This window comes from Mobula hypostoma, chromosome 5 (genome assembly GCF_963921235.1).
Source record: "Mobula hypostoma chromosome 5, sMobHyp1.1, whole genome shotgun sequence".
Lineage (NCBI taxonomy): Eukaryota > Metazoa > Chordata > Chondrichthyes > Myliobatiformes > Myliobatidae > Mobula > Mobula hypostoma.
The window spans coordinates 111,476,953-111,503,795 of NC_086101.1; the positions used below are offsets into that span (position 1 = coordinate 111,476,953).

The 26,843-nt window shown below is 45.8% G+C and overlaps 1 protein-coding gene across 1 annotated transcript in view; it reads right to left on the bottom strand.

Annotated features, from left to right (window-relative positions):
* Positions 1-26,843, bottom strand: part of alox12 (arachidonate 12-lipoxygenase) — a 60,653-nt gene that overhangs the window by 23,589 nt on the left and 10,221 nt on the right. The window contains exons 3-9 of the mRNA XM_063048764.1: positions 24,348-24,429; positions 21,785-21,907; positions 18,998-19,104; positions 14,543-14,712; positions 12,793-12,936; positions 4,572-4,775; positions 2,454-2,540 (exon numbers count right to left, since the gene is read on the bottom strand). Of these exons, the coding sequence (XP_062904834.1) occupies positions 2,454-2,540; positions 4,572-4,775; positions 12,793-12,936; positions 14,543-14,712; positions 18,998-19,104; positions 21,785-21,907; positions 24,348-24,429 (917 nt within the window). The remainder of the gene's footprint in view (positions 1-2,453; positions 2,541-4,571; positions 4,776-12,792; positions 12,937-14,542; positions 14,713-18,997; positions 19,105-21,784; positions 21,908-24,347; positions 24,430-26,843) is intronic.

Here is a 26,843-nt window from a genome sequence, read left to right on the forward strand (position 1 = left end):
ACAAGGGAAGTTAGTTAAGGACTGCATGGAAGCTAAGGAAAGGGCAAATAGGGTAGCAAAAGTGAGTGGAAGTTGGACAATTGGGAAGTTTTTAAAATCCAACAGAAGGTAACTAAAAATGCTATAAGAAGGGAAGAGATGAAATACGAGGGCAAACTAGCCGATAATATAAAGCAGGACACCAAAAGTTTTTTCAGTTATATAAAGAATAAAAGGGAGGCGAGAGTTGATATTGGACCACTGGAAAATGACACTGGTGAGGTAGTAATGGGGGACAAAGAAATGGCAGATGAGCTTAATAAGTATTTTGCTTCAGTCTTTACTGTGGAAGACACCAGTTGTATGCTAGAGGTCTGTAGGTGTCAGGGAGCAGGAGTGAGTGCCATTGCTATTACAAAGGAAATAGTGCTAGGCAAACTGAAAGGTCTTAAGGTGGATAAGTCACCTGGATGAGAAGGACTACATCCCAGAGTCATGATAGTGGTTGCTGAAAAATAACAAATGCATTGGTCATACTTTTTCAAGAATATCTTGATTCTGGTATGGTCCAAGAGGATCGGAAAATTGCAAATGTCACCACTCTTTAAGGGGGGAGGAAGACAAAAGAGAGAAAACTATAGGCTACTTAGCCTACCGTTGGTGGTTGGGAAAGTGTTGGGAGTCCATTATTAAGGACAAGTTTTCAGGGTACTTAGAGACTAATGATAAAATAAGTCAAAGTCAGCATGGTTTATGTAAAAGGGAATCTGTTAGAATTCTTTGAGGAAGTAACATGGAGGGTGGACAAAGACAAGGCAGTGGATGTCATTTACTTGGATTTTCAGAAGGCATTTGATAAGGTACCTCACATGAGGCTGCTTAACAAGATAAAATCCTATGGTGTTACAGGAAATATACTACCATGGATAGAAAAATGGCTGACAGACAGAAGGCAGTGAGTGGGAATTAAGGGGGCCTTTTCTGGTTGGCTGCCAGTGACTAGTGGTGTTCCTCTGGGGTCAGTATTGGGACCACTACTTTTCACATTGTCTGTCAGTGATTTGAATAATGGAATTGATGGCTTTGTGGCAAAGTTTGCAGATGATACAAAGATAGGTGGAGGGGTAGGTCATGCCGAGGAAGCAATGTGTTTGCAGCAAGACTTAAATAAATTGGAAGAATGGATAAAAAAAGTGGCAGATGGAATACACTGATGGGAAATGTATGATAATGCATTTTGCTAAAGGAACAATATTGCAGACTATTATCTAAATGGGGACAAAACTGAGGTGCAAAGAGATTTAGGAGTCCTCATGCAAGACTCTCAGAAGGTTAATTTACAGGTTGAGTCTGTGGTAAAGAAGGCAAATGCAACAGCTTCAAGGGGAATAGAATATAAAACAAGGAGATAGTGCTGAGGCTTTATAAGACACTAGTCAGGCAGCACTTGGAGTATTGTTTTGGGCCCCTTATCTTAAAAAGGATGTATTGTCATTGCAGAGAGTTCAGAGAAGGTTCATGAGGATGATTCCAGGAATGACAGGGTTAACATATGAGGAGTGTTTGGCAGCTTTGGGCCTGTACTCACTGGAATTTAGAAGAACGCCTGGGGATCTCATTGAAAACTACCTAATGTTGAAAGATGGATGCGGAGAGTATGTTTCCTATGGTGGGGGTATCCAGAACTAGAGGGGACAGTCACAAAATTAGAGGGGCAACTTTTAGATCAGAAGTAAGGAGAAAATTTTCTAACCAAGGACTGGTGAATCTGTGGAAAATTCTGCCAAAGAATGCGATGGAAGCCAAGTCTATGGGTATATTCAAAGCAGAAATTGATAGATTCCTGATTGGTCAGGGCATCAAGGGATATGGTGAGTGGGCAGGGGTATGGGGTTGAATGGAATCCAGGATCAGCCATGATGAAATGGTGGAGCAAACTCAGAGGGCTGAATGGCCTAATTCTGCTCCTGAGTCTTATGGTCTTATGGACCCCATCTGTCCAGTCAGAAGATTGGGGAAGACTGCAACGAGATTCTGCATGTGTTGAGTGTGGTTCAAACAGATTTTGAAACCCCGCATTGACAGATTTGAATGCCCTTGATTCAAGATTAAAGATAAGCTTTATTTGTCACAGGTACATGGAAACCTACAGTGAAAAACGCCATCTGCATCAAACCAAACCAGAGAGATTGTTCTAGGCCACCTGCAAATGTCACCATGCATCTGGTGTCAATATAGGATGCACACAACTCACTAAACCCAACCCAATGTCCTTGGAATGTGGAAAGGAACTCAAGCACCAGGAGGAAATCAATGTGGTCACGGAGAGAATGTAGAAACTCCTTACAGACCGAGGGTGGAATTGAATCACAGCGCTACGACCAGCTTTGTAGTAGTGTCACAGTCACCACTACACTACCCTGCAGCACAAAATTTCAGCAGTTTGTGATCAAGGCTGCAAAGGAGAAACTTACTCTGGCAATGACACCATGCTCACCCAGGAGCTCGTTTCTGGCCCTTGTGTTTATCTCCAACGTGTATCTCATATGTGGAGACAGAAGCTGAGGAAAGAAAAGAAGGGTCACCAGGTTGTTTGACACGAGGTTGGGACTGCAACCTAACTCTGGCCTGTGCTGACAAAGGAGCTTCCACACAGAAACATTGGAAAAGATGGTGGAAGGTGAGGCCTATTGTTGGTGAATTGCCCTCTCTCATTATCTCACCAGTAGATGAGGTAAAAAGGGCAAGGAGAGTGTGTATACCATGGTTCTAGCCACTCACACAAATAATCCCTTTTTATTTGTCATTAAGGAAGCTTCAATTGGGACCAGGAAAATGATCTTCATTCAGTAATTTTTCATTCAAATTAGGTCTCAGTACAGTTTCACCCACCATAGCCATGAGTGAATCTCTGCCCATCAATATCTAGTGAAGCTCTGCCCACTATTGTCCCCGGTGAAGTCCAGCTCCCATAGCCCACAGTAGTCATCCGCAAAAGTCCCCAGTGAAGCCCCTTCCACCATAGACCACAATGAAGCCCCTCCCTTATGGTTCCCCAAACCCCTCCCACCATAGACCCCAGTGAAGCTCCTCTCACTATAGTCCCAAATCAAGCCCCTCCTACCATAGTCCAAAATCAAGCCCCTCCCACCACAGACCCAAATCAAGCCCCTCCCACCACAGACCCCAGAGAAGCCCCTCCCACCAGTCCCAAATCAAGCCCTTCCCACCACAGACCCAAATCAAGCCCTTCCCACCACAGACCCAAATCAAGCCCCTCCCACCACAGACCCCAGAGAAGCCCCTCCCACCATAGACCTGAGAAGCCCCTCCCACCATAGACCTGAGAAGCCCCTCCCCATAGACTCAAATCAAGCCCCTCCCACCATAGACCCAAATCAAGCCCCTCCCACCATAGTCCCAAATCAAGCTCCTCCCACCACAGACCCAAATCAAGCCCCTCCCACCATAGACCCCAGAGAAGCCCCTCCCACCATAGTCCCAAATCAAGCCCCTCCCACCAGTCCCAAATCAAGCCCTTCCCACCACAGACCCAAATCAAGCCCCTCCCACCACAGACCCAAATCAAGCCCCTCCCAAACCACAGACCCAAATCAAGCCCCTCCCACCATTGTCCCAAATCAAGCCCCTCCCACCATAGACCTGAGAAGCCCCTCCCACCATAGACCCAAATCAAGCCCCTCCCACCATAGACCTGAGAAGCCCCTCCCCATAGACTCAAATCAAGCCCCTCCCACCATAGACCCAAATCAAGCCCCTCCCACCATAGTCCCAAATCAAGCTCCTCCCACCACAGACCCAAATCAAGCCCCTCCCACCATAGACCCCAGAGAAGCCCCTCCCACCATAGACCCAAATCAAACCCCTCCCACCATAGACCCAAATCAAGTCCCCCCCACCGCAAATCCAAATCAAGCCCCTCCCACCATAGTCCCATTTAATGTTGCCCTCCAAAGCCTCAGTGTGTCTCCACCCTCTATTGTTCCACCCATGTAGGTAGCAGTGAAAACAGGGTAATACAGGGAGGGAGGGAGAGTAGGAATATGGAGGGAAAGGGTAAGAGAGGGGCCAAAGGAGGGAGGAACAGTGGGGGGGGAGGAGAGGCAGAGGAGGAGCACAATGGGATATCTACAGTATCAGCTGATGGGCAGGGAGATTGATATCTGTGGGGCAGTTCACAATCTGGGTGTGAGAGCTGCAGAAAGCACTCCACAGACTGACCTGATATACATAGAGACGGGAAGGGGGAGGGGGAGGGGGAGGGAAAAAGAACAGAGCGAGAGAGAGAAAAAGAGAACAGAGAGAGAGAAAGAAAATAGAACAGAAACTGGGGAACAGAGAGGGAGACGGGGAGATATACAGTCACAGAAAGATAACCAAATGAAGGGAAAGAAATAGAGATGGAGAGGAGGAGATGGTGGTAAGTGGGAATGGAGAATGGAAGGGAGAGAAAAGGACAGAGGGATCCTGTGAGTGAGAGAGAGAGAGAGAGAGAGAGAGAGAGAGAGAGAGAGAGCAAGAGGGATAGATAAATGAAGAGGGAGGGAGAGTGGGGGGGGGTGTTCACTCACCTTGAAGACGGGATGCACGGCAGGAAGCTGCCTCAACATGGCGATGCAGAACACCTCCCCCAGGAGGTGAGTCCCACACAGGTGGAAGCCGACCTGATGCAGCTGGAAATCGGAGCTCCGCACCCAGATCTTGGCCAGCAGCCAGAGGTTCTCCGGATCCGAGGGCAGAAAGATAGGATTGTTGGGCCCAGGGTTCTGGCCTAGCTGCAGGGGAGGGAGGGTGAGGGTGTGAACCAGTATGAAATGTTGGCCTGGAATAAGAGCCTCTGACCCTAAGCTCCTGAAGGCACCCAATGCTACTTACTCACCCTTTCTGGTTGTTGTACATTGCCAGAGAACACAGAAGGTCATTCTCTCCACCTAACTCCCTGTCACTTTCCCTCTCCCTCAGCTTCAAGCTCACTTTTACTTGCATTGCCCCATGGGAGCCCTTCTCTTTCTCCAATCCAAAGCTCTTCTCTCTCTCTCTCTTTCACACACACTCATGCTCTCTCTCACACTCTGAGGCACTCTTCTGTGGCTATTTGACTCTTCTCTCCATATATTTTATATTTATATTTGCTTGGCCTCTGTGTCCTTACTGTATCTCTGGTAGTCTGGTAGCCAGAGGTGTTAGCCATTGCTTGACAGTTTCCAGGCTTTGGCTATGGACATATCTCTGTACTTCCTTAGTACCTGGAAGAGTCTTTGATCTTCACAACTTTCTGCAGCTGAGAGAGTCTGCTGACTTCACCCTTGTGGTTGTCATCTTGGCTTCCAATTGTCGTCTTCGGGGGAGGGAGTGGGGGGGCGCAGGTTATGACAGTACTCTCCACTGTATTTCATTTGGTAGCCCAGCATTTCTAGAATTGTTGCTGCTGATGCATAGATCAGGTTATTGGTCTCAGTTATGTTGGAGGCTGCAATTGTGAGTAGTGCTTCATTGGTTGCCACTAGCATGCTGTTTGATGGAATTTTATAACCAAGTCTGGGAAGCCTAGTTCATTGAGAAAGTCACCAGTTTAGCCATGATCTTCTCTTTGATTGCAGCAGCCAGTGTCGATATGCCCCGATGTGATATTTCAACTTGCATTTCCTGTGTACAAGGAAATGCTATTACCTTTTTGCCATCTGTGAGTTGTGGAGGTGGGGTTTGAATTTGTGTTTCCTGATCGGCTCAGCTCGGCTCTGCAGTGATGTTGCTGTGGTGCATCGTAATTGTACATCTTCCAATTCAAGATGTGACAGCAATCCTCTGTTGACAATATTTGATCACTGGGTAACCAATTGTTTTTCAGTGAATGCGAACGACGGTCTTCGTTGTTGCCAGAGTCCCCACATGTGTATCCTCTTTCATGTGAGTTGCTGTTAAAGTAGCATTCCATTAATTCCATTTGTCCAGTCTAGTCTATTTGTGGTTTGATCTGGTAGCCAATTTCTCACTAGACGGCAAGAACCATTGGCACAGACCCACAGACCTTATTAATCCAACAAGGGTGTACAGCAGAGACGTTAGATGTCATTTCGACTGGAAATTGCAGCCGGATGGCAGTGAAAAGAGGCAAACTCATCAAGACTGAAGGAGTCAAGTTACCTGAAGGCCACATTCAAGGAGTACAGGACAGTTACAAATACCTGGGGATCCTGCTGGGGCATGAAAACCACGATGAGGGCACAACGAAGGCTGCAACATCCAAGTACCTTCAAAGAGTGAGACAGGTCCTAAAAAGCCAGCTGAATGGGAAGAAGATTAGAGCCATCAACACATTTGCCTTACCAGTCATCATCAGAGGGGTAGCACCTCTGGTGACGGCGGGGGGGGGGCGCCTTCCGTGCCCTTTTCAGGGCAGCTCGTCCACCTTTGGTCCCCACCTGGCGCTCAGCTCTCACCTGTGGCTCCAAGGAGCTACAACACACACAGTGGCCACACCCCGGTAAACATGAGGAATTCTGCAGATGCTGGAAATTCAAGCAACACACATCAAAGTTGCCGGTGACCGCAGCAGGCCAGGCAGCATCTCTAGGAAGAGGTACAGTCGACGTTTCAGGCCGAGACCCTTCGTCAGGACTAACTGAAGGAAGAGTTAGTAAGAGATTTGAAAGTGGGAGGGGGAGGGGAAGACCCAAATCGTCTCGGCAGACGGGGCAAACCAGGTGAGGGTAGCCGACAGGTCTTCGACCCTTGGTGAGGTGGGGGATCTGTCTATCCCAGCGTGTGAAGTCTGGCCCTGGCAGCTTGAGTGGAGGAGACTAATTAATGGTCCAACTGTTAAGGAGGCCGGCCCAGCAGGCGTTGTGGAGCGCTAAGAGCACGGCAAGACACTGCCTGATTTGTACTTCTGCACAACACGTCGCCGGAGGTACTGCGTCGCCGCAAAGCCGACGCGGAACCCTATGTGGGAGCCTGTGTTGCTGCGACGTGCACCTCTCCTAACATGTAACCGCACGTCGCAGCAACGCACAGCCGTGACTGGTCCGCTTGGTAGCATCGCATGCAGTAGCTTCCCATTGGGCGACTGAAGGGCAGGGAAGGAACTCTGGCTGCAATGCTTTCCATAAAGCTTTACAGACCTCCGAAATTAGGAGGACACATTTTGCTTTTACGAAAGAAGACGATCGCATCTTGTTTACTCCGAGAAAGACTACCATGACCATGAAGCCTTGCGCGGGCAGGTGTGTGCACATGCGTGGCATGCGTGAATTGCAGAGCGACGCAGACACAACAACGCACAAGTATAAATGCTCAAATTGCGCGTAAGTCACTTGCGTAGGTTACGGCGTACTGTTAACGCAGAAGTATAAATCAGGCTTTAGACGTCCTGGTCATCCACTGCAGCAGGAAAGGTCTCCAGCCGTAACGGTTGTCCGTGCACTGGATCAAGGTCTCTTCTGCCGAGAGAGTGGGATTGCCCCTGTGCAACGGCTGTTACACTTCAAACTCCATCACGCACAGGTTTCTGTTGTGAGATTCATCTCAGTCCAAACCCAACTCATCAAGTCCTGTGGCGACGGGGGTGTGGCGAAGCGTCACATAGCAACAGGTGGAGATGACCTTTGGCAGCTGCAGTCACAAACCCGCACGTAGGCAGCCTTTGGACCAGTAGTCGTTCGTCTCTGTACCCGGGGCAGCAGAGATGTCCGGCAGCATCCAGGGCGACTGGGCAGCCCTTTTTAGGACAGCACTGCCCATCCTTGCATGAGGGAGGGGGTTATAAAAGGTACCCTAAACATTGCCGGCCCCACAACATCTGGCTAGCGAACCAAGGCTGGCGGATTATCTCCTTAGCGGTCGACATGCATCAAGAAAAACAAATCAAAGAAAACTCATCTTTGGAGCCTGGAATGTCCACACCTTGCTGCAAAGAGACAAGGTGGCAAGGCCTGAAAGACGAACAGCACTCACAGCGGCTGAACTTCGCCGTTATCACATTGACATCACTGCACTCAGTGAGACCAAGCTTGCACACGAGGGTTCATTACAGGAAGCAGGATATATGTTCTTTTGGAAAGGGAAATCACAGACTGACGACAGGTTCCACGGAGTAGGTTTTGCAATCAAAACTGCTCCATTGAAGAACATCCCTACTCTACTCACTGGAATAAATGAACACATCATGAAGTTCCGCTTTCCCCTCAACAAGTCCCGATATATCACCATTGTCAGTGTCTATGCACCAACTCTGTGAGTCCAGATGAACACAAGAAAAGTTTCCCCGAGGACCTGGACCAGAGTGTTTGGACAACCCCCTCCAGTGACAAACTTGTCATCTTGAGCGACTTCAACGCTAGGGTGGGGACAGACAGCGACAACTGGGACAGAGTCGTTGGCAGACATGGGGTGGGAAAACTAAACAGTAACGGCCTGCTGCTTCTGAGCAAGTGTGTCGAGCATAACCTGTGCATCACTAACACCATGTTCAGACTTGCAAACAAATACAAAACACCCTGGATGCATCCTCTTTACTCTCTCTTCATTGACCTGACAAAGACATTTGACACTGTAAACAGGGAGGCTGTCTGGATCATTCTGAGACGTTACGGGTTCCCGAGGAAATTCGTGAAGATGATTCAGCTGCTCCACGACGGAATGACAGGACAGGTCCTTCGCAGTGGTGATACGTCAGCTGCATTTGCCATTTCCAATGGGGTGAAGCAGGGCTGTGTACTAGGCCCAGTCCTGTTCAATCTGTTCTTCACTTGCATGTTGCCACGTGCTGTCCAAGGTCTGAGGGAGGGAGTGTACACCAGGTACCGATTGGACGGCTCTCTCTTTGACCTTCACCGCTTGAACACACGGACAAGTGCCTCCATACAGTCATTCAAGAAACCCTTTTTGCTGATGGCTGTGCGCTCCTGGCGCACAAAAACAGTGATCTACTGTTGATGTTGAACAAATTCTCAGAAGCTGCTACGCCCTTTGGTCTGACTATCAGCCTGAACAAGACTGAAGTACTTCACCAGCCCATGCCAAACATCAACCCCACAGAACCAAAAATCACTGTTGACGATGTCTAGCTGACAAATGTAAACAGCTTCAAATACTTGGGAAGCATCATCTCAAGTGATGGGTCTTTGGACCAAGAAGTTGACTCCAGGATCAACAAGGCCAGCCAGTCTCTGGGGAGGCTGTGTACCAGAGTGCTCAATCGACACAATGTCTGCATCTCCACAAAGCTGAAAGTCTACAGAGCTGTGGTCATCCCTTCTCTCCTATATGGATGTGAGATGCGGACTCTGTACCGACGACACATCAAACAATTGGAGAAATTTCACATGCGAACCTTCCACTCCATCCTTGGCGTTCGTTGGCAAGACCGTGTCTCCAACCTGGTGGTCTTGAATGGCGCGGATTCTACCAGCATTGAGTCCCTGATCATCAGAGCCCAGGTGCGGTGGGTGGGACACGTCATCAGAATGGACGACCACCGTGTGTTGCAATGAGCGAATGAGGCGAGTCCAGGACACAGGCACGGAAATCTGGTTTGGATGCAGACGCGAACGGCAAACAGGAGGGAGAGCAGTTAGGCAGGAGACGGACAGAATTTATCTTGACTCGGAGCGTAGAGAAAGAAATGGCGGACAAAACTCTTCTTAGTACGGAGAGATGGAGTTACACTGAAGTAAAACTTTAGAAGACATATCTTGGCGCGGAGAGGCTGGGTTTCACAGGTAAACCTCTGAACTGGAGTTGAACTTAGAAGACTGACACAAAGAGACTGAATTCACAGGTAATGCTCAATACTGGAGTAAAACTTAGAACATACAGTCCTAAGCGGTCGGGAAACATTAATTATCACACAGGCAAAACCAACGATCTGGCAACTAGTGGTTGTAACGCCAGGGTTCTTATGCTGCAGATCCTGATGGAAACCAGTTGTGCCGTCGTCAAAGAGAGTTAGGAGCAAATAGGAAATTAACGGTCGGAACCATGGCCCAATCAAAGGAAATTGGGAGAAAACAGGGAATTAACAATCGGGACCGTGACACCGTATGCCTCGCCAGCTGCTCTATGGTGAACTGGAGACCAGAAAGGGACCTCAAGGTCATCCACGCAAGCGCTACAAAGACGCTGTAAAGGAAACCCAACTCTACTGTGACATCCGACCAAGGGAACTAGAAGCTGCGGCTGCCAACAGAACCCGCTGGTGAGCCCTGTGCTATGAAGCCTACACCAGTTTTGAAGACAGGCGCTGCCAAAAATTGATGGAAAACCGTGAGCAGCGTCACAGAACAGCAGCCACAATTATTACAACAACGGACTTCCAGTGCCCCCATTGTGCTAGACTATATGTTTCCAGACTGGGACTGCAGAGCCACCTCCATGTCCACAGATGAACTGCACAATGGTGTGTCTTCTTCAAATCCGAAGGACTACCACTACATCAGATATCCAGCCGCAATAGCGTGCTGGCCTGGCCAAGGAACAAACTGAAAGCCGCTGACATCAAGACCCGGAAACTACTAACAATACATGGAGGATTCCATCGAAGTCCAACATCGCATGATTGTATACCACTGGAATACAGGAGGACGGGGATTTGGAAGTGTCAAGGCCACTGTCCTGGAAGAAATGTGAAATGTCCATGCGTATGTCAGGAAGATGGCCCCTAAGGACGACCTGCAAGGAGAATTCCTCAGGGGATATGGAAATGGAAGCAGAGCCAGAGGACCAGAGGTCGTGGCAGGACAAGGCACTGCATCACCAGATATCAGAGGTGGCGGACATAAGAAAGTCCTATCAATGGCTGGAAATGGCAGGGCTGAGGGATAGCACAGAGGCGCTGCTCATGGCTGCACAAGTACAGGCACTGAGCGCAAGAGCAACAGAAGCAGGGGTCTACCACACCAGACAAGAGCCAAGATGCAGTCTGTGCAAGGAATCCTCTGAAACCATCCAGCACATAGCAGCAGGGTGCAAGATGAAGGCAGGGACAGCATACACTGAATGACACAACCAAGTTCCAGGAATTGTGTACAGGAACATTTGCATTGAGTATGCATTGGACAGTCCCAAGTCCAAATGGCAAACATCCGAGAAGGTAGTGGAAAATGACAAAGCTAAGGTCCTGAGGGACTTCCAAATGCAGACTGATAAGCAGGTACTGGCCAGCCAGCCGGACATAGTAACACTAGACAAGGAACAGAAGAAAGCAATAGTAATAGATGTGGAAATCCTGAATGACAGTAACTTCAGGAAGAAAGAATATGAGAAGCTAGAGAAATACCAGGGCTTGAAAAAGCAGATAGAAAGGATGTGGCAGGTTAAAGCCGGAGTAATCCCGGTGGTGACAGGAGCACCTGGACCTGTGACACCTGGACTGGGAGAGTGGCTGCAACAAAACCTTGGAACAACATCTGAAATCTCAGTCCAGAAGAGCGCACTACAGGGAACAGCAAGGATAGTGTGTCGAACCCTCAGGCTCCCAGGCCTCTGGTAGAGGACCTGAGATTGAGGGGAAAATACATGTGTACACCTCCCAAAATGGGTGAGGAAAATAAATAAATAATATACAAGTAACGTACTGGTTAGCGTGACACTATTACAGCGCAGGACATTCGGAATTCAGAATTCAATTCCGGCGTTGTTCTGTAAGGAGTCTCTGTACATCCTTCCCGTGGAATGCATGGGTTTTCTCTGGGTTCCCACAGTCCAAAGACGTACTGGGTAGGTTAATTGGTCATCGTAACTTGTCCCATGATTAGGTTAGGGTTAATCAGTTTGTCAGGGTGGCATTGAACGAAGGACCGAAAGGGTCTACTCCGTGCTGTGGCAGAAAATAAAACTCAGTCGTGCAAAATGATAGCCAAAAAATAGTGAAGTAGGGTACGTGGGTTCAGAAATCTGAAGGTGGAGGGGAAGAAGCTGTTCATAAAACAGTGAGTCTTCAGGTTCCTGTACCTCATTCTTGAGGGTAGCAGCAAGAAGGCATGTCCTAGGTGAGAGGGGTGCTTACTAATGGATACCACCTTTTGAGGCATGGTCTTTTGAAGATGCCATTGAAGCAAGGGAGGGTAGTGCCCATGATAGAGCTGGCTGACCTTGCAAATTTCTGCAGCTTTTTGTGATCCTGTACTGTGGCCCCTCTATTCCAGACGGTGATGCAACCAGTGCTATTCCTGTCTGTCTCCACATCTCTCTATCCACTCTCCTATCTTCCCTCTATCTCTTTCTCCTCTTGTCTCCTTCCCTCTCTTCTTTATCTCCCATGTCTTCCTTCTCCTCTCCACTCACTCCCTCTATTCTTCCCCTTTCCCCCAGACTCCCTTTCCCATCTCCCACCATCTCTCTCCTCCCTCTTTCCTCTGTTTCTTAGAGGTTGATAGATTCTTGATTAGTCAGGGTATAAAGGGAAACAGGGAGAAGGCAGGAAATTGGTGCTGAGAAGGAAAATGGATCAGCCTTGATGAAATGGTGGAGCAGACTCATTGGGCCAAATGGCCTAATTCTGCTCCTCTATTTTATGGTCCTCATGTTTCCTCACTCCCTTCGTTTTCCCCACCACCCCTTTCCATCCCCTCGCTCTCCGCATCTCTGACACTCACAGATCTCCATCTCCCCTCTCCCTCTCCCTCCCCCTCTCTGTCTCCCTATCTCTTGTTCCCTCTCTCCATTCCTCTTCCAGCTTCCAAACTTTCTCACTCTTTCATACTCTCTCTTCCTCTCTGTCTTCAGATCATTACTGTGCAAAACTAATGGTCCTTCCATCAATCCCAGATCCCACATGCCCACTCCCCCAGCTACCTGGATGGCTAGAGGCATCAGCCTGTTCTGGGGGTCCTGGAACAACAGACAGAGGGGGGCTGCCACGTATTGCTGTTTCCCCTTAATCACGTTTCCAATAGTTCCATCCAAGATCTTGTAGTCCACGATGTAAATATTTCCCTTCTGTGAATGGACACAAGAAACACACATAGGGTCATAGACAAGAGAGAGAAACGTCCCCACTACAAACAACACAAAATGCAATAAAATGCTGGAGGAAATTAGCAAATCAGGCAGTATAGATGGAAAAGAGTAAACAGTCAATGTTTCAGGCTGAGACCCTTCATCAGGACTGGAAAGGAAGGGGGAAGATGCCAGAATAAAAAGGTGAGAGGGGAGGGGGAAAGAGACTAGCTGGTGAAGAATCGGAGGGCAGCAGAGATTACAGCGGGGGAAGCAGTGAGAGAAGTTTTCACTGAGCTCCCGAAGAGAAGATTTAAACTTCAGGGTAGGGGTCCCTTGAAGAGATTTCGCAGTGGAGCAGCAAATCATAAACAGGAGAAAGTCTGCAGATGCAACACAGACAAAATGTTGGAAGAACTCAGCAGATCAGGCAGCATCTATGGAAATAAGTAAACGGTAGGTGTTTTGGGCAGAGACCATTCTTCAAGACTCGAAAGGAATGGGGAAGATGTCAGAACAAAAAGCTGGGTGGAGGGGAAGGAGGATATATGGAAAGTGATAGGTGAAGCCAGGTGGGTGGAAAAGGTCAAGCATTGGAGAAGAAAGAATCTGATTGGAGAGTGTGGACAACAGGAGAAAGGGAAGGAGGAGGGGACCCAGAGGGAGGTGATAGGCAGTTGAGAAAAAGTGGAAGGTCAGAGTGGGGAACAGAGGAAGGGGAGGTGGAGAATTTGTTCACCGGAAGGAGAAATCGATTTGCATGCCATCAAGTTGGAGGCTACCCAGATGGAATATAAGATGTAGCTCCTCCTCCCTGGGGGTGGCCTCATCTTGGCACAAGAGGATGCCATGGATTGACAGGTCGGAATGGTAATGGGAATCAGAATTAAAATGTTTGGCCACCCGGGAAAAAAAATAAAAATAAAAGCCAGCAGAGAGGGAATAAAAGCCCTAATTGTGGCACAAAACTGCTGTACATAGCCATGACAATTCAGGAGGCTAGAATGATCTAACTTCTGCTTTCTCTGCCCTTTTTTTTAAAAAAGGGGTTATTTCAAGTACTCCAAAACTACAACCAAAACTAGAACAACAAATAAACTCCAAATAAATTAAAACAGACCCATTTGCACCAGGATGCTATGCATTCCTCACAGTTCCCAATGGGTCTGGAAGACCTGCATGGTCTGCGCATTCTGTTTCCAGGGATACCTGGGAACGAACATAGATCTTGCAAGGTATTCAGTTTGAGCAGAACCCTCAGCTGTCTTCCAGACATTGGGAGTGCGTGATGGTACAGTGTAGAGGGAACTTCACTCTGTGTCTGAACTTGGGAATGGGAACTCTGTATCTAAGCTGGCCAATTAACCTGCAAACCAGCACATCCTTGGAATGTGAGAGGAATCTAAAGAAACCCACGTGGTCACAGGGAGAACGTGCAAACCTTTTTCCCCCCCCCCACATACACAGACACACACACACACCCCAGAGGTCAGGATTGAACCCAGGTCTCTGGCATTGTGAGGTCGCAGCTCTACCCACTGCTCTATTGTGCCACCCTGGTAGTCCTTTGACCCTAATGCAGTAAGTACCAGCCACATGCACGCACCTTCATTTCCTGTGCCAGTGTAGAGCATCCGAGGAACTGGTTGACCATGGTGGCTGTCACAGGGAATTTCTTTGGGATCTCCGTGCATCTCTCGATCAAGCAGGGATTGCAACCATTTTTGAACTGGTACCCAAAGAACCAGTCTTCCTTCCAATGTTTCGCCACGTAGACTGGTAGATAACGGAAATGGGTGAGGGGCGGGGATAGAGAAAGAAGGAGAGATAAGAAGAAATTCATCACATGAATAATGATCTCCTGTAAAAAAATTCCTTCTATTGGGTTGTTCCTTGACTTTAAAAGTACACAGAGACAGTGACCACTGGTGAGCTGCTGGTTGCTGTTTGTCTGTTTTCGTGTGCACTTTAGGATGGTGGTGAATATCGGTAGCTCGGGATGAGGTGTTTGATGTTGCGGTGTTCACCGAGCTTGGCAATTAGCTTGCAGACGTTTCATCACCCGTTGAGTTGACATCCTCAGGGCCTAGTTGTTGGTGTTTCTCTGGGAATGCTCGCATTTATATAAGTCCTCATTCGCTTGCCTCGGTCCTGGTTAGCTACCCCTTCAGTTGACCTTTGAATTCTATTGGCTCATGTTTCTTTGACCCTTGACCTTTGAATTCTATTGGCTTGCATTTCTTTGGCTTGTATGTTTTTAAATAGAGACCATCTATGAATATCTAAGGGCCAAAGAAACGCAAGCTAATAGAATTCAAAGAGTACCCAAGCGAACTGAGGGCCTATTTAAATGCGAGCACATCCAGGGGAAACACCAACAACTGTGCACTGAGGATGTCACCTCGACTGGTGATGAAATACCTACAAGTTACTTGTGTGCAAATTTTCATTGCCTCTGTTGTATTTCTTTGTTCGACTGTGAATGTATGTAAGAAGTTGAATCTCAGGTTCTTATCTGGTGACCTATAGGTACTTTATGGTTTTTGAATTTTCTTGCTGCCTTCAAGTTCCAACAATAACCTCTCATTGGCCATTTTGTGTAGAATCCTCTGTAATTTATGTAAGTAACTTGGACAAAACCTCCAAGGACAGTGTTATTGAATGTGCTGATGATGCCAAGGTGTGTGGTACTACTGGAGGGTCTGAGTGGGTCAGGCAGCATCTATGAGGGGCAATGGACAGTCACAGTCAATGTTTCAAGTTGAGACACATGCTGTCCAAAACGGGGTCTTGGTCCAAAATGTTGAGAGTCCATTTCCCGCCACAGCTGCTACCTGAATCACTGAGTTCCACCCACAGACTGTTGTACCAGAACCCACCACCTTGTGTCTTTGCGGAAGCCAGGAAGGGGATGTCTGAGGCTACAAAGAAATACAGGCAGCTTATGTGAGTGGTCTGGCAATGGGGTTTCATATGGAAATATCAAAATTGATGGGGGAAAAATTTAAAGAGACACTTTACTAAATTGGCAAATTGGTCTCTAACCCTGCCACATGTACTGAGGTATAGTGAAATGTCAGATTTGTATTCCATCCACACAGATCATTTCACCGCCTCAGTGTATTGAGCTAGTTTGAGGGGAAACATAGAGCAGAATGAAGAATAAAACATTATTCTTCTATTCCCCACTCTGGCCTCTTGCCGCTTCTCCTCACCTGCCTAACACCTCCCTTGGTGCCTTTCTCCTTCCCTTTCTCCCATGGTCCACTCTCCTCTCTTATCAGATTCCTTCTTCTTCATCCCCTTACCTTTCCCACCCACCTGACTTCATGTCTCATCTTCTAGATAGTCCTTCTTCCCCTCCCGCTCCCCACCTTTTCTATTCTGGCATCTTCCACCTCCTCTCCAGAGACAGAGAGAGAGACAGAGAGACATGGGAAGGCAGAGAGAGCCAGAGAGGACGAAACAAAGAAACTGAACTCTTTCTGTCAGAGGATTCAAAGTTTCTTCCTGAAAGGGTGGGGGCAATAGGAATGTTTGAAAAGGTTGAAGGGAGATATTTGATAAAGCAAATGGGTGAAGGCTACTGGGTGTAAGAGTTGACTTTACAATGTGATCAGAGGTAATGTTATTAAATGGTGGGACCAAAATGGGGGCTTCTCTCACTGCCCCCCCATTCATACTGAAACCTCACTTCCTGTGACATCACACACTCAGCCATAGAGACATACAGCAGGGAAACAGGCCATTTGGCCCATCTGGTCCATGTTGACCACAATTCCCATCTAAGATCCATTTGCCCACATTTGGTTCATACCCCCCTCAAGCTGACAATAAGTTGGACTCTCAAGCTAACAGTCTGTACCCTCATTGTCTACCTGCACTGCACTCTCTCTGTAGCTGTTACACTTTATTCTGCACTGTTATTGTTTTACCTTGTTCTACCTCAATGCACCGTGTAATGGTCTGTATGAACAGTATGCCAAGCAAGCTTTTCACTGTAAGTTAGTACATGTGGCTCTAATATACCAATTAAAATTCCATTTCTATTACCATCAATTTCTTTTTAAATGTTATTAATGTATCTGCCTCAACTACATCCTCTGGCAACTCATTCCATATATGGATCACACGCTAGGTAAAGAAGTTGCCACTCCAGTTACCATTAAATCTTTCTTCTTTTCACCTTCAATTTATGCCTCTGGTTCTTGATTCACCAACTCTGGTGGGGAAAAACTGTGTGCATTCACCCTTTCTGCACCCCATTATTCAAAGTAAATTTATTATCAAAGTACATATACTACCCTGAGATCCAGTTTCCTGAGGGCATAGTCAATAAATCCTTAAAAGAATAATAACCATAATAGAATTGTTAGAGCATTTTTCAGAGTTATGGTATCTAGCAAATACTAATTTCAACAGCAGCCAACCTTCAGACCTGAATGTGGATTGTATATTGAATTTAAAATGCAGCTCTTACAATGGTCTTCCTGGAGCTGGAAACTGGGGTTGATTGCAAACAAAGAAACCGTCCATTTGATCACAAGTGCCCGCATATGCTTGAATGCAGCCCAGAGTCAGTGAGAATTAACATTCATTTTGGGTGCCTGGAGTGTGGATGTGAAGATGGAGAGATTTGGAAAACTATTATTTTAATCAAAGGAAGCATTGTAGATGCATTGTGTCTGTCAAATTGTCCTGCTCTTTACTTTGATCTTTAGCATATAAACATGTCATATAATATTGGATCAGGCAGGCCACTTCTTCCAAAAGTGCCTCCTATATGATGCCTGCTGCTTGCTTTGCTGAACAAAGACTTCTACATCCATCAGTGTCAGTGTCTTTGCGGTGACTTTCTTCACAGTCACAATAAGAATCAATAAGAGACTGCACCAAACCACTCCACTGACATCACAGGATGATTTGCCGCAATATTGAACATTGTCACCACCCATTCAGGCCCAAAGCTCTCTTATTTCCTTCTTGGCTGCTCTCAGTGTAAAGGGTCAGGATGAGGGCAATGTGGGAACCGTTCCCACACATGGGGCAGAGGTGTTGGGCAGATGTTGAAGTGATATACTCCTCAGGCACGCCCACAGTGTCTCGGTGTGTTCCTAATGCGCGGTTTTAAGGTTGTCAATACCAGTTTCCTCCAAACAACTCTTCCAAGAGACCATGTGACCACAGTTTATGGGCTGTGTATGAGGGAAGGGTTAGAATAATTGAGGAGCATGGTCAAAGGTCAGTGCAACATCGTGAAGTAATGGGGGTGGCTGCCAAGCTGAGCTTGCACCAGCGCTCTAATGGTGAAGTTTCACATCTTTAACCAGTGGTCGACCATGAAAGACTTAGACCAGTGGACCCAAGTCCAGAGGAGACTAGAGATGAGGATGGAATCCTCACTTGTTGATTTGTCAGTAGGGAGTACAGGCTATGACTCGAGAAGCACTCCTCACCAGGGTAGGTAAACTGAAGGCAGAGCAAAAATGAACAAAACAGAGAGAACTTAAATAGACAAACAAAACAAGGCACAGGTGCACTGATAACTAAAACAAGACATAGGTAAAAATAATCAACTACTAATCAGGGAGAAGGGTTGTCAGAGCCAGGAGGACTCCAACGCCTCCTGGTGGTCAGATTAAGGCATGAGAAATCAATGGAGAACCAACAGACGGGAAAACCATGAGCTCCAACATGTGCATTAGACTGTTTCATTAAAATGGGCCCTTTTCTTTTTTTGCTTTCTTTACTAACCCTATAGTCAAATTAAGAATTATAAAGCTCAGTCGTTTAATTGCATATTGTATACTGTTTGTTATTTCGTGGTACTGATTTGTAACAGGGGAACACATCACGCGGCATCCACCCAAACAAGATTTCTTACGTTTGGCCGGGCCAAAGGCTATCTTCCCCTAGATTAACGCCGCTAACTGAATCTGGGGGTTACACTTGGATTTCCAGTATCTGCAGATTTTCTCTTGTTTGTGCTTGGAGTAAATTTGCAAGATTCCTGGACACCCGGATGTTGTGCTAATCAGTGCTCAATTTACTAAACCCTTACCTCCTATGGCACTCCTGATTCTCCAGAATATCCTCTGAAAGCTCTCCAGACTGTCCCAGGAGTTTCCAAACATATTCACAAACTTCTTCAGAAACAGTTCCCCTAAACTGAGAAGAGATATCAAAGAGTGTAGAATACAGAACATAGAACAGTACAGCATAGGAATAGGCTCTTCGACTCATAATGTCCATCAGATATATAAGCAGAGTGAGACCATTCAGCCCATCAAGTCTACTCTGCCATTTGATCATGGCTGATTTATTTTGCCTCCCGACCCCATCCTCCTACCTTCTCCCTGTAACCTTTGACCTTTGCTAATCAAGAACGATTAAACTTAGTTTTAAATATGCACAATGATTTGGTCTCCACAGCCATCTGTAGCAATGACTCCCACAGATTCTCCACCATGGGAGAAAACAGGGGTACCCAGAGGAAATGTACACAGTCATGGGGAGAACATACAAACTCCTTACAGGCAGCGGTGGGAATTGAACCCAGGTCGCCTGTACTGTAAAGCATTGTGCTGCACATGACCCATATCCCTGCATGTTCATGAGACCAACAGCCTCTGAAACGTCACGTCCGTATCTGCTTCCACCTCCACCCCGGCAGTCCGTTCCAGGCACCCATCACTCCCCGCGTAAAAATAAATCTTGTTCAGAGTCATTGAGTAACACAGCACGGAAATAGGCCATTCATCCTGACAGTCCATGCTAGCCCCTGTATCTTCCCAGTTGCCTGAGTTTGTACCGTAATCTACCAAGCCCCTTCCCTCCATGTACACATTCAAATGCCACTTAAACACTGCAATGGTACCCTGCTTGACCACTTCCTCTGGCAGCTCATTCCAGGCACTCACTGTCCTACGTGTAAAGAAGTGCCCTCTTAGGTCTCTTTTCAATCTCCCCACTCTCACCTTGAATCTTGCCCCATGTATATCCTTGACATTTTCCTCCTCTCACCTTGGGTAAAGTAATGTCAAACTTTACCCAAGTTTGACATTGGGTAAAACTTCTGACTGTCTACCCCATCTCATCATTTTATTAATTTCCATCAGCTTCTGATGTTCCAGAGGAAACCCAAGTTTGTCCAATCTCCCCTTATGGCTCATATCCTATAACCCAGGTGGCATCCTGGAAAACTTCTTCTGCACCCTCACCAAAGCCTCCACATCCTCCTTCTAACGGGGCAACCAGAACTGCACACAATACCCCAAGGGTAGCTTAACCAAAGTTTTATACAGCCGTAAAATGGCTTCCTTGTTCTTCCATTCAAAGCTCCAACTAATGTAGGAAAGCATACCGTTCACCTTCATCGCCACTCTGTGCAGGAAACTATACATACATGGAACCTAGGAGTCCTCTGTACATCAAATCCTTCTGAACATTGTTAATGTCAAAAATGTTCCCTGATTTGTGATCCTGTGGAAATTATGGAAATCCCACAATAGGCCAGTTTTCCCCAACTATTCGTACTCCCAGGGACAATAACCTCCCTCCTGGCTAATCCTGGGATCACTGTGCAACACACACAAAGGAGAAACTCAGCAGGTCAGGCACTATCCATGGAGGGGAATGAATAGTTAGCATTTCAGGCTGAGAACCTTCACCAGGACTGGAGTGGAAAGGGGGTAGAAGCCAGAATAAGAAGGTGGGGGAGGTGGGAAGGAGAAGGAATACAATTCGGCAGGTGATAAGTGAGACCAGGTGAGGGAGAAGATGGGTGGGTGGGCAGTGGATGTTGTACAATGCTAACAGGTGATAGGTGGAAGAAGTAAAGTGCTGAAGAAGAAGAAATCTAATAGAAGAGGTCAATGAATGATGAAAGAATGGGAAGAAGGATGCTCCATTACAAGAAGAATATGGAGGCTTTATAGAAGGTGTAGGAGAGGTTTTCCAAGTTGCCAAATGGGTTAGACGGTATGTGCTATAAGAAGTGGTTAGACAAACTTGGGTTGTTTTTCTCTGGAGGAAAGGAGGTTGAAGGGAGACCTGACAGAAATTTATAAAAATATGAGAAGCATAGATAACATTGACAGTCTGAATCTTTCTCCCGGGATCGAAATATCAAACGCTGGAGGGCATGCATTTAAGATGGAGATGATGGACAGATGAGAAGAGATGGGGTGAGCTAGGAACCCAAATGGAGAATGGAGAAAGATAGAATGAGCAGAGGGGAGTAATTATCTGAAATTAGAGAAATCATTGTTCATTCCATCAGGTTGGAGGTGAGCCAGATAGAAGATGAGATGTTGCTCCTCCCACATGAGATTGGCCTCATCGTGGCACTAGAGGAGGCCAAGGACTGACAGGTCAGAAAAGGAATGTTAAGCAACCAATATTCTATTTGAATCCTTATGAATAAACTTTTGTTTCTGTCTCTACATGGAGTTGGTCCTTCCTCCGCGCCTCGGTCCAGTCGTCTGCCAGTGCACAACATGACAATGGCGTGGTAGCAGCGTAGCACTTTACAGCATCAGTGACCCGGGCTCAATTCGCACCGCTGTCTGTCAGGAGTTTGCACGTTTCCCCGTGACCGCATGGGTTTCCTCCGGGTGCTCCAATTCCCTCCCACATTGAGAAAGACGTATGGTTGAGTAGGGTCATTGGTCACATACGTGTAGGTGTAACTGAGCAGTGGGCGAGAAGGGCCTGTTACCGCCCTCTATCTCTAAATAGAACAAAATGAATAGAATCCTGGAGGAGGGGCTCCCCATTCCCACACTCCCAGTCCCAAACTGCTTCAACCGCACTTTAAGCAGCGACTCAGAGCGAACACTGAACTCACGCCAAGTGCAAGGAGTTCTCGAAGTCGGCACGCTTGCTGTTGTTGAACTTGACGTCCGGGTGGAGGTCGTCCTCGGTTTCAGCGGCAATGCACTTGCTGACGCCAGTCTTCCAAACCTTCCACCTGCACAACACAAAGCGGGCTGCGTTGGCACACTGTGTGTCATGAGCCCTGTGGGCCTGTGCACCTGTATTTGTTAATAGCTGTCTGATCAAGGTTCAGAATCAGGTGTAACTTTACTGGAATATATCATGAAATTTGTTGTTTTTGCAGCAGCAGTGCAATGCAATGCATAATAATAGAGAGAAAAAACAATACCATGAATTACAGTAAGTACATATATATTAAGTAGTTAAGCAAAATTTGAAAGTTAAAAATGTAGTGAGGTAGTGTTCATGGGTTCAATTATCATTCAGAAATCAGATGGCAGAGGGGAAGAAGCTGTTCCTGAACTGCTGAATGTGTGTCTCCAGGCTTCTGTACCTCCTTCCTGATGATAGCAACGAGTCATTAAACCCTCCTGCTTTCTGTTAAATCTTGTTCACTTTAATTTGACTGGCACGGATTTTCTGCATGCTGTGATTATTTAAAGCGGACTCCCCAAGAGTGGGGTCCCTGTTCTGAGAATAACTCATCTTGTGGTGTTGCTCCGTCGAGCCACTGATGTTCTGTTGCAACTCCTCTGAATAAACTCTTGTTTCTGTGTCTACATGTGAGTCTGGTGTTCCTCTGCACATGGGTTCAGTCGCTTGTCAGGGCTCACTGTGATATTGTGGGGGCGGTGGTTGCGGACATCCCAACACGTGCTCACTGGGAAGGATTCTTCATTCAAGTTCATAAGGTTATCTGCCCTCTAGAGACTCGAACCTGCAAACCTACAGGGAGTCAGAGACATTGTGCTAGTGCTACACTGGGACCTTTATAAGGTTGTGCCCACTATTTGCAGTATATCAATTACATCAGACAACAAATTTTTTTCAAAGGTGTTGCTTCCTCAGATTTTTTTTTGAAGCTGAACACAAATATAATTTCAGACTACCTGTATCACATAGGAATTTGGAGAAACAAAAATTAACTTTTATTGAATATAATGCCTTTAATTGCATAATAGTCTGATGCTTTGCTTAGACAACGAAGCTAAAAATGTTTTGTTGCTGAATTTTGTTTGTACTCAGTGTCTGAGGCTTCCTGCTTAAGTCAGCCACAATAATCAGCCAGCATTGATGGATTCCAGTTACCCTGACACTGTTTCTCCATGACTGCAATGTCTTGTTGAAAACTTTTACAAGGCTCATCACTGACATCTCCAAGATCTGCTGGGAAGAAGTCTCGATGGGAGTGCAGAAAATAAATCTTTAGTGACATGTTGCACTTCATGGTTTTGTATGCTGAAGGGTGTTGCCAACCAACCACACATAGTTTGTGCTCTGTAACTGCCAAGAAATTTTTCAACAACGTCCTTGAATGCCTTACATGTAATTTTCTCTGCTCCCACTTGGAGTTCTTCGAATTGCCTGTCATTGACGATCTGTTTAATTTGTGGACTAACAAAAATGTTTCTCTTGATCTCACCATCAGTTATTCTGACTTAAATTATGAATTGAAATAACAAATATAGAGGATTTAAGAAAATAGTGCGTGATAGGGAAGTTTCACAGTGATTTTCATGATCAGCAGCCCAAAATCCATAAGATAGACCCAGAAGTATTCAGGAAGCAAAATCTTTGTTGTCCAGTTTTAGCAACCATGCCAGCCGTCAAATAGGTCATTAGGTTTTTTTTATAAAAGTTTCTACCCGCTGTTTACTTTATCATATAGCTGGCCCTTCACCCCACTGAGTAGATACTGGCCCTGTAATACTAATAGATCAGTGGTCACATGTACTGAGATACAGTGAATTTTTTTTTGTTTTGTCTACCATCCAGACGTGCATCATTCCATACCCAACACCAAGATGTCTACCTAAGCTTGTCAATTTCCCTGGTAAATAGTTTCATGCTTTTTACATCTTTGCACCGTGCTGCTGCAAAACAGAAACTTCACATCATATGTCAGTGATAATAAATCTGACTCTAAATCACTGAATTGCAGATTCTTTAAAGACTATTAAAACTGATTTTACTATTTTAATATTAAGCAATTCTAAAAACAAGAACACTAATAAATAATTAAAAACTTTAAAATAATGAAAATCAAATGCATCTTAGATCATAAGACCATAAGATATAGCAGCAGAATTTGGCCCATCCAGGTCTGCTCCGCTATTTCATCGTGGCTGATCCATTTTCCCCCTCAGCCCCAGTCTCCTGCCTTCTCCCTTTTTCCTTCTAATCTGAAAGTAAGGGATCCCTGCTTAACTGGACGGGGATTCCGAGCACATAACAGGTCAGGCTCCTGTGGGATTAGGGAAGAAAATCCTCTGATATATCCCCACAGAATCTCAACGCCATGATGGAAGGGAGCTAGAAGTGTGGAGTCTGGGATTTGCCTCCCTGGGGAAGAAATCACTGGGAACAAATCTGGCCGCTTACCCTTCCACAGGTGAGCTGCCAGCCACCATTACCTGTACAGCTTCTGCCTGTCCTCGAGCTCCCTCTGACGATGCGCTTGAAAGGCAGGTAATGTGTCATCAATGGGTCGCCTAGCTGTGGCGAGAAGAGATTACACAATCAAGTTCACAGGCATGCTTGGCAGATCATACTTACAAAAGCCGATTCAAAATGCACATAGTCTGACATTAACATATATATATATTTACTTTGCTCCTGCTGCCTGTAACCTACACAGGACTGTTGTTCCCTGTACTATAAAGTGAGACCCCTACTCTCTCTAGTCTAAAGTATATTCATAGGTTGCATTTTATAATATGCACATGAACTTCTGTTGTATGAAATATATACAAGAACTGTCACTTCATGTACTATGCAATGGGACTACTGTTGTCTGTAATACACACAGGAACTGGTTTTCTCTGTGATATACAGACAGACTGATATTTATAACGTTATATATGTGTCACTGCTCTCTATCACATATAGGGACTGCTATTTTCTACAGTAAAAGTGCAAGAAACTGCAACCTCGATCATATACATGGAAAGCACCACTCTCTGTAGCAGGGTTTCTCAACTGGGGTTCCCCTGAACCCTAGGGTTCCATGAGAAGTCATGATTAAAAGAAAATAAACATCATTTTTTGAACTTCACACATGCTGGGATACTAAACACAAAATAATCTGCAGATGCTGGGGTCAAAGCAACACTCACAACACGCTGGAGGAATTCAGCATGTCGGGCAGCATCCATGGAAAAGATCGGTCGACGTTTCGGGCTGGAACCCTTCGTCAAGACTGCAGGGGCTCCAGCAAAATTGAAAAAGACATTGAACTACAAATCACAGCCATGTGACACGTAAGAGTGCTGATTATTTTAAATGGGTATTGGAATCTCAAAAGGGAGTAAAATTTTTGTGAATAAAGTCGCAGTAAAAAGAATCAGGAAGCAAGTTATTTAGTAGCAGAAGTTATTACCTAGAAAAGGAAAAGTCACACAGTTGGTGAGAACCTAATAATACCAGCACCATGCACAATTCTGATTTGATGGAGACAGACATGAGAAGCACAGAGGAACATCTGGAGAAATTTCTGAAATGCCCGGTTCGCTGCCGCTGCTACTGTGCGATCGAGAATCTCTGGAGGGAAGGCCCCAAAATCCCCGGCTTTGCCTGCTGCTGGCGACTGAGGCTAGGGCCGAAGCGTTTGGCAGAGATGGTGCTCAGTACTTGGTGTCGGACGGCTGATGGGAGCTCGAAGTTTTCGGATGATTCAGAGTCGGACTGTAGTCGGGTATGGCAGGGAGAGTTTTCTTCCTTCTCCCGTCTGCGTGAGATGTGGGACTTTTGAGAGACTTTAAACTTTGTTACTGTGCCCATGGCCTGTTCTTCATCAAGTTATGATATTGTTGCACTGTTGTAACTACAAACGTTCCTATATGTTATAACTATGTGGTTTTTGTTCGTTTTTCAGTGTTGGTCTGTCCTGTGTTTCTGTGATATCACACCGGAGGAATATTGTATCATTCCTTAATGCATGCATTACTAAGTGACAATAAGAGAGGACTGCATGTCCTCATAATCTAAACAAACCTAATCTAATCTAATGTAAAATTATAGTGGATAAAATGCTTGTAACATAATTCAGTACGAGAAATGGAAACGGTTTCATTCTCAAACAGTACGGTAAATTGGTGTATTGACTACATGTCACATGATGCTGAAGAAGTTTTGTGTGATAAACTGAACAGCAACAGTTTCTCTATCCAGGTTGATGAATCCAGATTTCACCAATAAATGTCGTGTTGTAGCATTTGTAAAATTTGTAAATGATAGTGAAATCCAAGAAAACGTTTTCTACTGCAAGGAACTGCCCAAAACAAGTAAAGGCCAAGATATGTTTAATGTTGCGTCTTCATATCTGGAAACAAAAGGTCTGTCTTGGAGGAATCATGTTGGCATCAGTACTGATGGTGCCCCATCAATGATTGGCTCCAGGAGAGGTTTCCTTTCTCTTGTAAAACAAAATTCTGACATCGTCACAACACACTGCTTCAACATTGTCAATAACATTTCATGTTGTAAATAGCATTAATTGAAATCAATCTACAACCTTTATTTAAGTTAAATCTACCTTTGGTAAAACTAAATGCCATTTTGGCTTAAGCCAGTTATTTAACAGAAACTTATGTTTGCCTTGTGAGTTTTTAAAATTTAGAAAAGGAAAGAAAGAGATTAATTTCAAGAAGGGTAAGCTAAGCTTAACCACCTATTTTTTCCAACAACATTTAGCTAAAATTCATTTTCTACCGAAAAAAGCATTAACAATTATTTTTGGATCATTATAGCTGCGACTTACAGATCATGCTAACGTACTGCGAGTTGTAGATATAATAATTTTTACGTTAGGATTCCCCGAGACCTGAAAATTATTTCAAAGGTTCCTCCAGGGCAAAAAGGTTAAGAAAGGCTGCTCTATACAGAGACTGTTACTCTCTGTAATATACACA